The sequence below is a fragment of the Trichechus manatus genome, unplaced genomic scaffold, assembly GCF_000243295.1.
Source record: "Trichechus manatus latirostris isolate Lorelei unplaced genomic scaffold, TriManLat1.0 scaffold00063, whole genome shotgun sequence".
Lineage (NCBI taxonomy): Eukaryota > Metazoa > Chordata > Mammalia > Sirenia > Trichechidae > Trichechus > Trichechus manatus.
Genome location: NW_004443999.1, coordinates 1,070,592 through 1,086,137, shown reverse-complemented (window position 1 = coordinate 1,086,137; position 15,546 = coordinate 1,070,592). Strand labels below are relative to the sequence as shown.

The following is a 15,546-nucleotide window of genomic DNA, read 5'->3' as shown; positions in this document are numbered from 1 at the left end:
GAATTGCGTCCCCTAAAAATGTGTGTCAACTTGGCTAGGCCATGATTCCCAGTACTGTGTTACTGTCCACCATAATGTCATCTGATGTGATTTTCCTATGTGTTGTAAATCCTACCTCTATAATGTTAAGGAGGGAGGATTAGAGGCAGTTATGTTAATGAGGCAGGACTCAATCTATAAGATTAGGTTGTGTCTTGAATCAGTCTCTTTTGAGATATAAAAGAGAGAAGGGAGCAGAGAGACAGGAAGACCTCATACCACCAAGAAAGCAGTGCCAAGAGCAGAGCACATCCTTTGGACCTGGGGTTCCTGCACTGAGAAGCTCTTAGATCGGGGAAGATTGATGACAAGGACTTTCCCTTAGAGCAGACAGAGAGAGAGAGAACCTTCCCCTGGAGCTGGTACCCTGAATATGGCCTTCTAGCCTCCTAGACTGTGAGAGAATAAATTTCTCTTTGTTAAAGTCATTGACTTGTGGTATTTCTGTTATAGCAGCACTAAATAACTCAGACACAAGTAAAATGAAATCCTTGACAACTTCAATATTTTCTCCGTTTATCATGATGTTGCTTACTGGTCCAGTTTTGAGGATTTTTGTTTTCTTTATGTTAAGTTGTAATCTATACTGAAGGTGGTAGGTAGTCTACACATACCTGTATCATTCTCTACTTGTGATGAAAATTTTGTTTCTTTGCAGATTAAAGTTAGTTCATGGTTAATGTTATAAATGTTACCACATAATGATATAACATAATAAGACAGAGACTATTTTTGTGACATAATTAATTTTAACATCTTTATAAATTAGATTATACAACATGGCACTTTAGAGGAGAAATGTTATGTTTTCATGATATCACTAAAGTTGGAGATTTACAAAGATCTTGGAGTGTCCTCTAGAATGGCAGGATTCCTCAGCAGTTAATCTTCTCTGGGCCATCCCTTTTCTCCCCATAATCATCAACTCATAGCTTAAAATGGCTAAATCTTAATGATACCAGCATTCGCATTCTGAAGTCCAAGCTAGCCTATTCTTTGTTGTTTCAGCAACTGACCATTATAATGGGGATGTGAAAATTTTATTTTATTTTTTTTTACTGAGCAGCAGAGGGTGCTAGAGTAACTCCAAGATATCTCTGTACTGAAAACTAGAGAAACAACCATCTGAGGTGACTGCAAGTCCACAAAAATTTATGCCCTTATTTTATTCAACACTAAGAAGGAAGACTGTTGTAAATTAAACTATGACACAACGTTTTATCATTGCTTTTTGTAAGAGACAGCACAATTTCAAAGTTATAAAAAAATGCAAAAAAATCTGCATCTTAAAACTGATAAAGTACAGTATATCAAACCAGTCTCCTTGGGGTGTTTCCATTCATCCCAATGATGTACATTTAACAACACTTATTCAAAAAATAAAATTATTAAATATTCACGCAGTCTTCTAGTGATACATACTCCTCAAAACATTTAAAATTTTTATATTTTGGAAGCATTGAGTATGGTGACCATTAATCACTGTGTAAGATTAAGGGTTAATTTTTTTGGGCAATAACCATTAGTTTTAAGTAGTAAAGACTGGTGAGTAGGGTGAGCAATCAGCTAAAAAAAAAAGTAATACTATAGTCTGGTAAACTGGTTAAGGCAGAAAACTAAAGAGACTGATTTTTTGTTGTTTTTTATATCTATATGCTGACTTTGTAGAGGACTTTAAAAAATTTCAATTATTATTACAGGTTTCAATAATTATAATTATTTAATAAAAGCAGCATTGTTGGTGATCTCCCTGACAGGGAACACAATAGAGAGTGCCTGATGAAGCAGGAGAAAAGTGGGGTGCAGAACTCAAATTCTAGTAAAAAGACCAGACTTAATGGTCTGACTGAGACTGGAGGAACCCCAGAAAGCAGGGCCTCCGGACTCTCTGTCAAGCCAGCACTAAAACCATTCCCAAGGCCAACTCTTCAGACAAAGGTTGGACTGGACTATGGGATGTAAGATGATACTCGTGAAGAGTGTGCTTCTTTGCTCAAGTAAATACATGAGACTAAATGGGCAGCTCCTGTCCAGAGGTGAGATGAGACGGCAGAGAGGGTCAGGAGCTGGTTGAATGGACATGGGGAATCAGGGGTGGAAAGGAGGAATGTGCTGTCACAGTATAGGGAGAGCAATTAGGGTCACATAACAATGTATGTATAAATTTTTGTATGAGAGACTAACTTGAATTGTAAACTTTCACTTAAAGTACAACAATAAAATAGAAATGAAGAATTTTTAAAAAGCAGCACTGTTGGAAATCACAAGTAAAAAAACTGACTGTCACAGAGTGACAATATACAAACAATAGGAATTTTGAGGGAATATATGTATCAGCATAAAATTTTTAACAATGAGAAAAAAGAATGTTAGATATATCAAGAGCATGAATATTACATTCAGAAAGTTCTGAGAGAGCTTTGCGTTGGCAGTGGTCTCCTAGGTTGCTCTATTACCAGTTCTTACCAGTTCTACCTCTGGTAACAAGAAGGAACACTGGACAAAATATATTTAAAAATTTTTTTTTGAAAGAAGCAGATCACTACCAAGATAATGAGAACTTAGGGGTGGGAGATATCCAAAATCCAAAAGAAGAGGAATGTAAGATAGGTGCCCAGCATTTGAAGCTTTCCCCTTCGAGGTGCTTTCTGATTTCAAAAGCAAAAGGGTGGCTGAGAGCCTGAGCAGCAAAGCTATCAGAAGTCTCATGATGCTAGAAAGAAAAATTAATCTCAGGGTCCACTAAGAATAAGGGGTGCTAGTAAACACCCCAGGGCTTCTGAGTGGCACCCAAAGGAGTTCATGTCAAAAGAAAAGAGAAAAGCTGACTTGATTAGGGTGATCTGCCCCAGCCTACTAACCTCCAGAAGAAAAAGTAAAGCTCCTATGTAGGAAAATAACTTTATCTAGAGTCTCAAAGTTATCACTACAATTTATCACACTATCCAGTACTCAATAAAAACCAGGCTTACAAAAAGGCAAGAACTGATAACCAAGAGGGGAAAAAAAAAAAACAACCAAAAAACAGATAATAGAAACAGACTCACAGAGAGTCGAGATATTAGGAACTATTGAACATTAATTTTAAAATAATTATGATTCATATATTCAAGAAATTAAACGATAAGCTAAAAATTTCAGCAGAAACAGCAAGCTGTACAAAAGGATCAAATAAGTGTTTAAGATTCTTGTAAAAATTGTGAGGTGTAATAGTACTATGATAATATTTTTAAAAGAATCCTCAACTTTTAGAGATATATTCCATAATAATTATAATGAAATGAGATGATGTCTGAGGCGATCTGCTTCAAAATAATCTTGGGTGAGCAGGATGTAGATGAAACAAGACTGGCGATGAGTTGACTGTTTTTGAAGCTGGATGACTGATACGTGGGGGTTGATTATACTATTCTACTTTTGTATGTTTGAAATTTTTTTAAAGAGGGGAGACAAAAACATTTGTCACAAATTTATTAATTATTCTCAAGGTCATGACGTCATGATTATTATAACTGCTAGATATCACTGTAAACAAGTCTGCAAGTATCACTTCCTAGGAACAATTAAAAATCACAAGAACAATAAAGTGATTACATTATAAAGATTACAAATATATCTCTACAGAATGGTAGGAAAAAACAACTGTCCTAATAGCATACAAGCAGGTACCTGTAATTGGGATAAAACTTTCAGTGGGGGCAACAATGGATTCAAAAGAACTGATCTCAAACAACTAGGATAAAAGTAAAAATTTGTTCCAGACAACTGTCAGATGACTCAAAAAAAAAAAAAAAAACCCCAAAAAACCTAAAGAAGAAATACTGATGGTGAAGATGCATTTGAAGAGAGTAAAAAGAATTGTTTCAGAAAATATGAGGGCAAGAAAGCGGTATGTAAAAATTATTATTTGTCTAATACATGCTTTAAGTCTGTGTCACTAAATTAATATTTATAAAAAGAACAAATAAAAATTCTAAAAATGAAAAATACAACAACTGAAATTAAGAACCTAACAATAGAGTAGCACAGCTGAAAAGAGAATCTGTGAGCTGGAAGGTAGGTTCAAAGAAAATCACCATACCGAAATACAGGGAGCAAAAAGAATAGAATATGTAGAAAATAGTTTAAGAGATATATGAGAGATGGTGAAAAAGTCTTACATTCCTGCAGCTGGAATCCTAGAAGAACAAACGAGAATGTGGCTAAAGCAGAGATATTGGCTAAAATTTTTCCAAGACAGACAAAAAAGACATCAAGCCACAGATTTAGGAGCACGATAATCCCCAACTGGAATAAATACAAAGAAAAGTACACCTAGGCCTAGCATAGTAAAACTGCTCAGACCTGAAACAACAATGCCAAATGATTTATCAGAAGGAAAACACAAGTCAGAAAACAACAGAATGACATCTTCAAGGTGCTGAAGTAACTACCAACCTTTAATTCTATGCACAGTAAAAATGTCCTTCCAAATGAAGGCAAAAATAAATTTGCAGACACAGAAAGACCTAAGAGAATTCATCAGACCCATAGGTAAGGAAATATTAAAAGGAGTTCTTCAGGTAGAAGGAAAATAATCCTAGACAGAAGCACAGACACGCAGGTAGGAAGGGCAATAGAAGAAATTAAAATGTAGTAAATCTAAATAAATAATTTTTGTATTAAACAACAATAACGTCTTTTGGAGTCTAAAATACAAGAAGAATTAAAATTCACAACGACAACAGCACAAAAGGTGCAAGAAGGTTAAAATGGAGTTAAAGGTAATTGCTTTCCAGAACCAGTACAAGCAATAATTAATATTAGACTTCGATGAACCATGGGTGCATATTGTAATCTCTAGGGTAACCACTAGAAGAATTACGTAAGAATGTATAACTAACAAGCTATAGATGGAAAATAAAAGAAAAATAATCAATTCATATGATTATATGGATTAATACCTCTGTAAGTGTATATGCTTCCTCAGCTGTGCATTCAGCCTTTGCTGTAGGATTGCTTAATGCAAATATTACAGGCCTTTCATTGATAGAGGCCATGGCTTTGATTACATTAGGAGTAAAAAGTCGACCAGCACCTGCAACTCCTGTAATAAATAAGGAGGAAAAGACAACTTCATTACTGGTATTATAAAGCAATTCTTATCAACAGCATTTCTACAAAAGGTTTACCATAGCAAAGTCACAGGTAAATGCCCACTACAAAGAAAGATTTCACATTGATAAGATAATACTACGGGAACACAATTTCGAATCTGAAAGAAAAAACAGTGAAACACTGAAAGTTTTCATTTAAATATTTATTGTCTACCACACATACATAGTAAGTTATGGACAATTTTTAAAAAAATGTATAAGACTATTTCCATCATTTTAAGACAAATCTCGTGTCAAATGTTAAACTTTATGGTACTCATTACAAAATAAAAGGAATTCAGAAGGGATCACAGGTCATCTTGACTACAGCAATCCATTTTCTTGATGCAGTTCAGTTTAACAACCTTTTATTATGTCCCTACAATGTCCCAGGCACTGTATTATACCATTAGGATATAAAAACAAGTATAATGCAGGCAGCTTATAGCTGAAAACAAACACACAAAAAATCACAAAGCCTGTAATAGGTGTTAGGACAGAACTCCAGAATAACCCAGATAAGAATGTGTTATGGAAGCACAGCATGAAGGAAGAATACTTTGCCCCAGGTGGGAATCTGGGGATACTTCAGCTAAGTACTCATCCATTTCATCTAGTAAGAATACTTACATTAAATACAGTGAAAATTTTTAATTTAATTTTATAAACTCTGTTACATGATAGAGAAAAATACTGATCTGGAGACCCAGGTTTTAGTACTTGCTCCATCACTACTGGCTATATGAAATATTCACAGATTTGGGGCAAATTGCTTAGCACCTCTGGACTTGTTTTCCTTACGTAAAATATCCAGTGTTTCTCTGTGTGAAGGTATGTGAACAAATTCTTACAGATCCCTGAGTTCTAACAGAATTTAAAAAATTTGTCTTTTCATTTCCTTGACCTTCAGGAGGTGGGGGAGTCAATGGACACATCATTAGTTTTCCACACTGAGTTTTGGGAGAAATGGACTAAATGATCTTTAAGATTTCTTCTAGCTCTAAAAAATTATAAGTCCTAATCAAAGAAGCCATACAGAAATACTTTCCTGACCACTGGAACTTAGTGGTTGTGATTATGTTTTACAATTTAACATTCAATAGGGATAATATTCATGGAGCCCTGACGGTACAGTGGTTAAGCGCTTGGCTGCTAACAGAAAGGTCAGTGGTTCGAACCCACCAGCCGCTCCATGGAAGAAAGATGTGGCAGTCTGCTTCCGTAAAGATTACAGCCTTGAAACCCTATGAGGCAGTTCTACTTTGTTCTATAGGGTCGCCATGAGTCAGAATCGACTCAGTAATAACAGGTTTGGTTTGTTGGTTTTAGGGATATATTCACCTATGTATCTTTCATGCAATTGATAAAATTACAAGAAATATTGTAGATTAAAATCCTATAGCTATACAGAAAATTAAATAGCTCCTCTTTTAGAAGATTTTACTTTATATGCTGAGAACTTCATGCCATGTTGGCATAGTCTAATAACAATCTATGTATGCAACGCCTGACTCTCAAAATGCACCAAAAGTTTTCAGCTTTGTTGTCAATGAAAATTTTTGCCTCTGCATAGGACTTTCCATGTAGTCTGTCAAATGACCTTGGTCTTTTCCAGGTTTTGAGCTCAACAGTCACACCAACTCTAAAAGCAAAACATGACGAATTGCATAGTTTCTAGGACTTAAAAGCCACATCCCTTAACTGAACTTACATGTAGAGTAACGAAAAAGCTATTACAGAAAAGCTATCATATATGCTGAAAGATAGATAAAAATCTGTCAGTTCATTTTTAGTAATCCTGCATGGCAGTTATGACTGGAAACATACATTTAAATAAACTATCAACAACTTTACTCACCAATTATAGCTGAAGGCTTAAGTACATTTACCGCATCTTCAAAAGTATTAGGTATGCTCTCTGGGGCTAGGTGAGCAAATGGTTCCTGATGAATATCTATTTTAGATTTCCGTTCCTGAATTTTTAAATATAGTATTTTTTATTAAATGCATATTAAGAATTAATTGAAAAGAAATCATTATGAGTCACACATTATTTCTACAATAGAAACATCTTTGCATTTCCATTTACTTTTCTCTTCAACCCACATCTTCCGATTCTACCTTCACAGTGTAAACTCAAATATAAAACATAAATCAAATCCCAAAAATACCTAGAAACTTTCTAGTCTCTCTCAAAAACTCACTTACTCTATGAATTCCTCCTAAATCCAATATGGCACAAAGGTCTACAATGCCTTTTCTGTGTTAGATGTGTTCTGTAATTCAAAATTTTTCATATTTTAGAAATGTAATACAGTAATAAATCAAGCATTACATATCCACCCAATGGGCACCCCACAGTTGTACAAAACTTATGAATAGTCACACCAAGTACAAAAGGTTAAGACTACAAATAGGCCTCACACCAGTTCAGATCAGGTTTACTACCAGGTAAGTTAAGGTCAGTCAGATTTGTTACCAAACTAATTTCAGAAAAAAAAATTGAATTTCAGAGTTTTTAGGATTTTAGAATTGCAGCTTGAGATTGTGGATGTGTAGTACCAAGAATTCAGAAACAAGAGGAATAGGGAATTCTGGTTCAAGATGGCTGAATGAAGAAATATGCTATGCTCTCCCCTACAAATCCCAGGTGAAAACCTACAATAATGAAATACTAGTGCTACCAATCCAGGAGGGGTACCACTAACAGACTAGGACAATAAAGACTTTCTCGAAGATTTAAATCAGGCAAAAACATATTGAATGCAAAACCCAGCGAGGCTGAGAAACCTGTATCTCCATATTGGCAAAAGAGAAGACATCCCCTGCAAAGAGAATTTTTCTATCAGAGTTCTAGAATAACCCAGATAAGAACCAGCAGGGGCTGGGAAAAGAAGCACAGCATCATCAGTTGGCTGGGAAGTTAATTAAAGGACTGAAATAAAGCCTCAACAGATACATGTTCTCAGAACAGTAGCTTCTTGTGCTTGTTCTGACCAGGACTAAAGCTCTCCAATATGGGGGTTTAACTGGAAACTCTCAATGTCTCAAAAAGGAGGGCGGTGTTTAGGACCAACAGGACTGAAGTCCATAGGTCAAGCTACCTGTACACCCTCAGAGAAGTATATACTCTGAACCTGCAGATGAATAGGGATTCTCATGTGGGCTAAAGAAATATATTGCAGTTACCAATACCATTTCATTCTAGACATGCCTACAAATATTATAAAGAATCACAAAACAGTTGATGATAACCAATGTCACAAAAAAGAAGTGCCAAATTAACTGTGTACCAGTAAAAATGCATATCCCTCCAACATCCTTGTACCGGTGTGATGTCTTAGAATCCTTGAGTCTTACATACTAACAAGTATGGTAGTTAGAGCCCTCTTGGGAAGCGGTGCAGTTTAACGGTTAAGAGCACAGGCTTCACAGTTAGACTACTTGATTATGAATCCAATCTCCATCATTCATAAGGTGATGGAGCCTCAGTTTCCTCACTTGTAAAACTTCACAGGTTTCTTGAGAGGATAAACGAGACAATACATGTAAAGTCTTCTCCCAATACCTAGTACATTTCAAACTCCTATTATTTTAAATTATGTATAATTTAAGCACTGAAGATTTTTCACTCACATTTTTTTTATTTTATTCTTTGTATTAATAGAATACCAGTAACTAATTAAGAAAAGATTTCATGACTGGAGCAAAATGCATTGAGATAGCTTGCTTTATTGATGTAAATGACAAATAGCTGTATAGCATCAGATTATAGTAAAAACGTAAGTGCACTGTGTACTGGATAGGTTCAATTATAAAACAGTTTACCTGTATTTCAATGTATTACAAAGTATAAGATATAAAACGTTCATTAAACCAATAAAAATGGCAATCAATGCTAAGGAAGGCAGGCTCAAAGGGTATTAGTTAATTTAGGAGAGAAGCTCTTTATCTTTTATCCATTAATTGGTTTCCCCTTTTCTGGGGAAACGGTCCATAGATTTTATTAGACTGCTACAGAGGATTATGATCTCCAAAGGGTTAAAGAACTTCTGCTCAAATATCAGATGTACTGCTAGCAATTCAACTTAATTAGTTCCCATTAAAAACCTAGTTTTAGAAAGGTCAAATATAATCTTATTTGTACAATAGCTATTCAATTTTGTAAGAGTCAGAGAACAAAGAAAGAATGAGTAAGTCTGGTGCCAACATAAAGATTATGATTTAAATATGAACAAGAGTCTTTTTAAAAGACCAGAGTTTGAGACTGGAGGATTTTTGTTAAGAATACACAGGAAGGTCCCAATTAGTACAATCTGGATAGCCCAGTGAGATGCAAGATTTTAAGAAATAATAATATTTTAAACATTCAACTCAAAATTTTATGGCAACAACATTCTTTCGCTTCTCCAAGTTTTAAATACCTTACCTTAACTAATAAACCAAACTTGTCAAACATCCAGATTTTCTTTTGTGCCTCATCTTCTGAGAGGCCATTTTCCACCATAGACATAACTATAAGGTTTGCAATTCCAAGAGCAGCCTGTCCAACAAAACATAAATTTAAAAAATAAAGACTACAGTATGCTGCAATGCTTTAGTTACTTTACGTATTAAGATCATATACTATGAAAAATATTATGAGGAATATTCCTCCTTTACAAATCACACAAAAGTTGATTCGTTGTGATATTGTCTCTGAACATATTTGAAATCATCTAACTTACAAAGAAGTCTTGAATTCATATCCTCTATCTCAACAAAATTATAAGCTTGGTTGTAATGATCTTTTATGCAATGTCAACCTTCTGTCCCATTTTCCAATTCTAAAAGAGAGTATAGTTTTTAAATTCTAGAAACTTAACAAAACTTACCTCTCCTGCTCCAAGAAATAAGATTTTGTGTTCTGAGATTGGTTTACCAATAACTTTTTGTACTGCAAGAAGACCTGCTAGAGCCACTGCAGCTGTCCCTATTTAAAAAAACAAATATTTTTAAAAATAACAAATGAACACATTAAAAATGGTTTTATATTGTAATAACCCATGAAAAAGTTCACACACAAAATGTAACAATCTTTGTTGGTTACCAAGGATGGGAGGGGTGGGGGGGAAATACTAAATAGGCAATAGATAAGTGGTATCTTGGGTGAAGGGTGAGATAGTACACAATACAGGGGAAACTAGCACAACTTATGCAAGGAAAGGTCATGGAAGCCCCATAGACACATCCAAACTCCCTGAGGGACTGAATTGCTGGGCGGAGGGCTGTGGGGACCATGGTCTCGGGGAACATCTAGCTCAATTGGCATGACACAGTTTAGTATAAAGACAATGTTCTACATTCTACCTTGGTGAGTAGCGTCTGGGGTCTTAAAGCCTGTGAGCAGTCACCTGAGATACTCCACTGGTCTCATCCCTTCGGGAGCAAGGGAGAATGAAGAGAACAGGATACAAGGAAAAGATTAGTCCGAAGGACTAATGGTCCACAGCTACCAAGGCCTCTACCGGACTGAGTCCAGTACAGCTAGATGGTGCCTGGCTACCACCACTGACTGCTCTGACCAGGATCACAACAGAGGGTTCTGGACAGAGGTGGAGAAGGATGTTGAACATAATTCTAACTCACAAAAAAAAGACCAGATTTACTGGCCTAAAGGAGACTAGAGAAACCCCGAGAGTATGGCCCCCAGACAGCCTTTTAGCTCAGTGGTGAAGTTCTGAGGTTCACCGTTCAGCCTGGGAGTGGACAGCCCCGTAAAAGCAAATGGGACTAATGAGGTACAGTAGTCCAGGGACAAGGGCCAGAAGGCAGAAGGGGACAAGGAAGCTGGTGATAGGGAACCCAAGGTTGAGTAAGGATATTGTTGATGTGTTGTGAGATTGTTAACCATTGTCATAGGGCAACATGTGTAGTAACTGTTAAATGAGAAACTATTTTGTTCTGTAAGCCTTCATCTTAAGTGAGAATAGCAGCACAGTTGGAAGAGCGTAGTCAATGTCACTGAACTGTGCATGTAGAAATTTTTGAAATGGTGTATCTCTGGCTATGTGTATTTTCACCAAAAACAAAGGTTGAGAAGTTACAGGGTTGACGTTGTGGGGTTGTTAACCAATGTCATAAAACAATATGTGTACTACTGTTTCATGAGAAACTACTTGTTCTGTAAACCTTCACCTGAAGTACAATAAAAAAAAAAAAAATGGTTTTAAAGTAGGAATCAAAGCCTTATAAAGTTTTCTTTTTGCTTTACCTTGAATATCATCATTGAAGGTACAATATTTTTCTCGATATTTTCTCAAGAACCTGAATGCGTTATGATTTCCAAAGTCTTCAAACTGAATAAGTGTGTTCCGGCCATATCTAAAAACAGCAAACCCATAATAATTGGAAATACTACCATTAAACAGTTTTTCTGTCTAATATTCTTTATGATAGCATTTTTAAAATAATGTATTATGTTAGCTCAGTTAAGGGCTTCTGGCACTTTTCAGATCCTATGAAAGACTAGGCCCAAGATATAGAAATTTATTACTCGTTCCAAAAATATTCATGGGGTGCTTAAAACGAATGTAGCACTATGATGGCGCCTTATGTGATATCAATTTGTGTAAACTATTTCCAAGTGCCTACGAGGGTGCCCAGTACATATAAACATTAAATAATTTAAAAGGAATTTTAACAACTAGATTCTAAAAAGGAAGCAATTTTTCCCCAAAGTCTTAAAAAAATATATATATATACATGTATGTTCTTATTACATTAACAGTCAAACAGCAACATAGGAAAGTATATATTAAGTGGTTGAAAAATAACTGCTATATGAGTTCACTGGCATTCAGAAAAAAAAGACATCAATCATCTTGGTAAGCTGGAGTAATAAGGGAAGGCTTGAAAAGGAGGTGGGACTTTACTGGGCCCTGAAACAAGAACAAGTGAAAAGGTGGGAAGAAAAATAAGGCATATTTTGGTAACCCGGAATTTTCAACAGTCTGGCTCTATATTTCAGGGCTTAGACTACAGGATAAGGGATAAGACAGTTAAGGTAGTTTGGGGCCAGATAAGGGAGAATCTTGAATGCCAAATTAAGGAATGGGGACTCTAACCTTCATCCCATGTAGAATCACTGACTGCTTCAGAGAAGGAAAGAATTATCTTAGAATCCCTTTAGGAAGGATGAACCCGTAGGAAATGCATAGCACACACTTGCGTGGGAACATGGGAAAGACAAGAGAAGCAGCTAGAAGGCTATTGTGATATGAGGACAAGAAGATCTGAAGCAGAAGCCATAGAAAGTAAAAGGGACAACTATGAGACGTTAAAATGAACAAACAGTACTTGATGTTGAGGACCAACTTGGAAATGAAGGAGAAGTTAAAATGCCAAGGCAACATGGATGACCGAGAAGATATTATTTGGTTGTCCAAGGTAGGGAAGTGAGGGGGAGAAAAGAGATGGCAATTTCTGGGGAGAGGAAAAGTCCAGTTTTAGATATGCCAACTTTGACTCTGAAAAAGAATAAATTCTTGAGTATCTTCTATGTGCCAGTAATCTGAAAGGCAGGCCAGGGCCAGATCATAAAGATAAGGACTTTGAATTTTATCTGATGGAAGGAGGAAATCACTGAAAGATTTCAAGCAAAAGAATGGCATAATAAAGTGCACATTTTAAAAATATTAATCTGATGGTAAGGTGGAGATGAACTGCAGAGGAGAGAAATCACAAGAAACTGTTAGAAGAATCCAGAAGAGACATAAGGCTCCACAGTGAGGCTGTGGCAATGGAAAAGAGAAGATGTATTTGTGAGGCACCTGAGTGGCAGTACCACCTGCATCTCAAGATTGAACGACTGCATGGGGGTTGATGGAGAAGGAGGGAGAGTCAAAGATCACATTAAGATCAAACGCTTGGCAACAGGGTGAATGTTACTGCCATTAATAGAGGCTGGCAGTATACACATCCAATGAGGCAGAATAAAATCAAAGTTAATCTCCTGCTGCCTATCTTCACAAGAGATAAAGGAAAACAAGACAAAACTGTGGTCCTTTTTTTTTTTAAACTAAAGATGCTTTTATATACTCAAACATTTTTTTAATACCTGTCCGTAATGGCTTTCATAAACTCATCAATCAAATCATCATAACGTTGTGAGCGATCTCTTTTCTGATACAAGCCCAAGTAAAATGGATCTTTTAAGAGTGCCTAGAAAATAAATCAAATGTAAAAATAACACCATTTTTTATTATATAACCAGTTTAAACACATTATATAAAAATTTTAAATAGTTATTAATATCATTTTTAACCTTTATATCCTTCAAGAAAATTTTTTTTTTAAATAGACTTTTAGAGTAGTTTTAGGTTTCAGAGAAATTGTACAGAAGGTAGACAGTTCCTATATGCCATTCTTCCTGCGTACACTCTCCTAGTATTAACATCTTGTATTTGTGTGGAATGTTTGTTACCATTAATGGACCAATATTGATGCGTTATTATTAACTACAATCCACAGTTAACATTAGAGGGTTCAATCTTTGTGTTGCACAGTTCTATGGGTTTTGACAAATGCATGTCATGTGTCCACCATTACAGTATCACGCAGAATAGTTCCACTGCCTAAAAATGCCCTGTGCTCCACCTATTCATGCCTTCCCCCTTCCTCTGGCAACCACTGATCTTTTCACTGTCTTTATAGTTTTGCCTTTTCAGAATGTCATATAGTTGGAATCATACAGTATGTAGCTTTTTCAACTTGGCTTCTTTCACTTAGTAGTATGCATTCAAGATTCATCCATATCTTTTCACAGCTTGTAGTTCATTTCATTTTATTGCTGAGTAATATTCTATTATATGGATACACCAAGTTTATCTATTCACCTACTGAGGGACATATTGTTTGCTTCCAGTTTTTGACAATTATGAATAAAGTTGCTATAAACATTCATGTGCAGGTTTTTGTATGGACATAAGTTTTCAAATCAGTTGGGTAAATAACTAGGAGTGTGATTGTTTGATCGTATATTAAGATTATATTTAGTTTTATTAAAAAAACTGCCAAATTGCCTTCCAAAGTAGCTGTATGTACCATTTTTCATACAGTGAATAAGAGTTCCTGTTGTTCTGCATCCTCACCAGCATTTGATGCTGTCAGCAATTTGGATTTCAGCCATTCTAATAGGTGTGTAGTGGTATCTTGTTGTTTTAATTAGTAATTCCCTAATGACATAAAACTCATGTCAACTGACTTAAAGGCAACTACAACAATGACATAAGATGTTGAGCATCTTTTCATATGATTATTTGTCATCTGTGTATCTTCTTTGATGAGGTGTCTGTTCAGATCTTTTGCTCATTTTGTAATTGTGTTATTTTCTTATTGAGTTTTAGGAGTTCTTTATCTATTTTAGATACAAGTTCTTTATTGGATATGTGTTTTACAAATATTTTCTCCTAGTCTGTGGCTTGTCTTCATTTTCTTAACAGGAGAAGTTTTTAATTTTAATACAATCTAACATCAACTTTTTCTTTATGGGTCGTGCTTTTGGTGTTATATCTAAAAAGTCACTGCCAAACCCAAGGTCACCTAGAGTTTTTGCTATGTTATTCTAGAAGTGGTATAGTTCTGTCTTACATTTAGGTCTGTGATCCATTTTGGGTTAGTTTTTGTGAATAATAAAAGCTCTGTCTAGACTTATAGGCTTAACTTACTATTATTTGTATAAAATTAAAAAGTGAAGTTTAAGGAAAAGACTAACCTCTAATCACAAAATTTTCTTTTTATATTATCATAATCAAAAAAGGAATATAGTAAATTTTTTTTAAATACAGGAGGGTCAAAGGGGGACAATAATGTTACTTACTGGATTATCAGTTCCCACGTCAATACACACAGGCAGGCATTTATCAGGCCGTATTCCTGCACAAGCTGTATACAAACAAAGTTTTCCTACTGGAATTCCCATTCCATAGACACCCAGATCTCCAAGACCCAGAATTCTCTCTCCATCAGTCACCACAACAGCCTTAATAACAAAAAAAATACAAATTAAAAGTTGCCAAAAATGGAGCACCAGAGAAAAGCATTTTAAAAAAGACTGCTTCTCTTCATATGCTTTTACTCTCATTTCTAAAAATAAACTTGTTTCTTGACTAACTTCCAAAGTGAACCAACCAGTCACACTTAAAATTCTAGAATTTCTATTAAGAGATGTTAAAAAAAAAAAAGAGCTAGATTTGAATTCCCTCTGACTTTGCTTTAGGAGTAGAATACTTCTGACTGGAGTACCAACATAAATACTGTCAGAAAAACTAAGTATGGGAGAGGTGAACAAACTTTTGGTAAAGAGATCCCAACACACTCTTCCAACACACAT

The 15,546-nt window shown here is 35.4% G+C and overlaps 1 protein-coding gene across 2 annotated transcripts in view; it reads right to left on the bottom strand.

Annotated features, from left to right (window-relative positions):
• ME2 (malic enzyme 2) overlaps nt 1-15,546 on the bottom strand; it is a 66,696-nt gene that overhangs the window by 12,846 nt on the left and 38,304 nt on the right. For both annotated transcript variants that reach the window (XM_023733952.1, XM_023733953.1), the window contains exons 6-12: nt 15,034-15,195; nt 13,273-13,376; nt 11,428-11,537; nt 10,049-10,146; nt 9,604-9,717; nt 7,033-7,147; nt 4,983-5,125 (exon numbers count right to left, since the gene is read on the bottom strand). In XM_023733952.1, the coding sequence (XP_023589720.1) occupies nt 4,983-5,125; nt 7,033-7,147; nt 9,604-9,717; nt 10,049-10,146; nt 11,428-11,537; nt 13,273-13,376; nt 15,034-15,195 (846 nt within the window). The remainder of the gene's footprint in view (nt 1-4,982; nt 5,126-7,032; nt 7,148-9,603; nt 9,718-10,048; nt 10,147-11,427; nt 11,538-13,272; nt 13,377-15,033; nt 15,196-15,546) is intronic.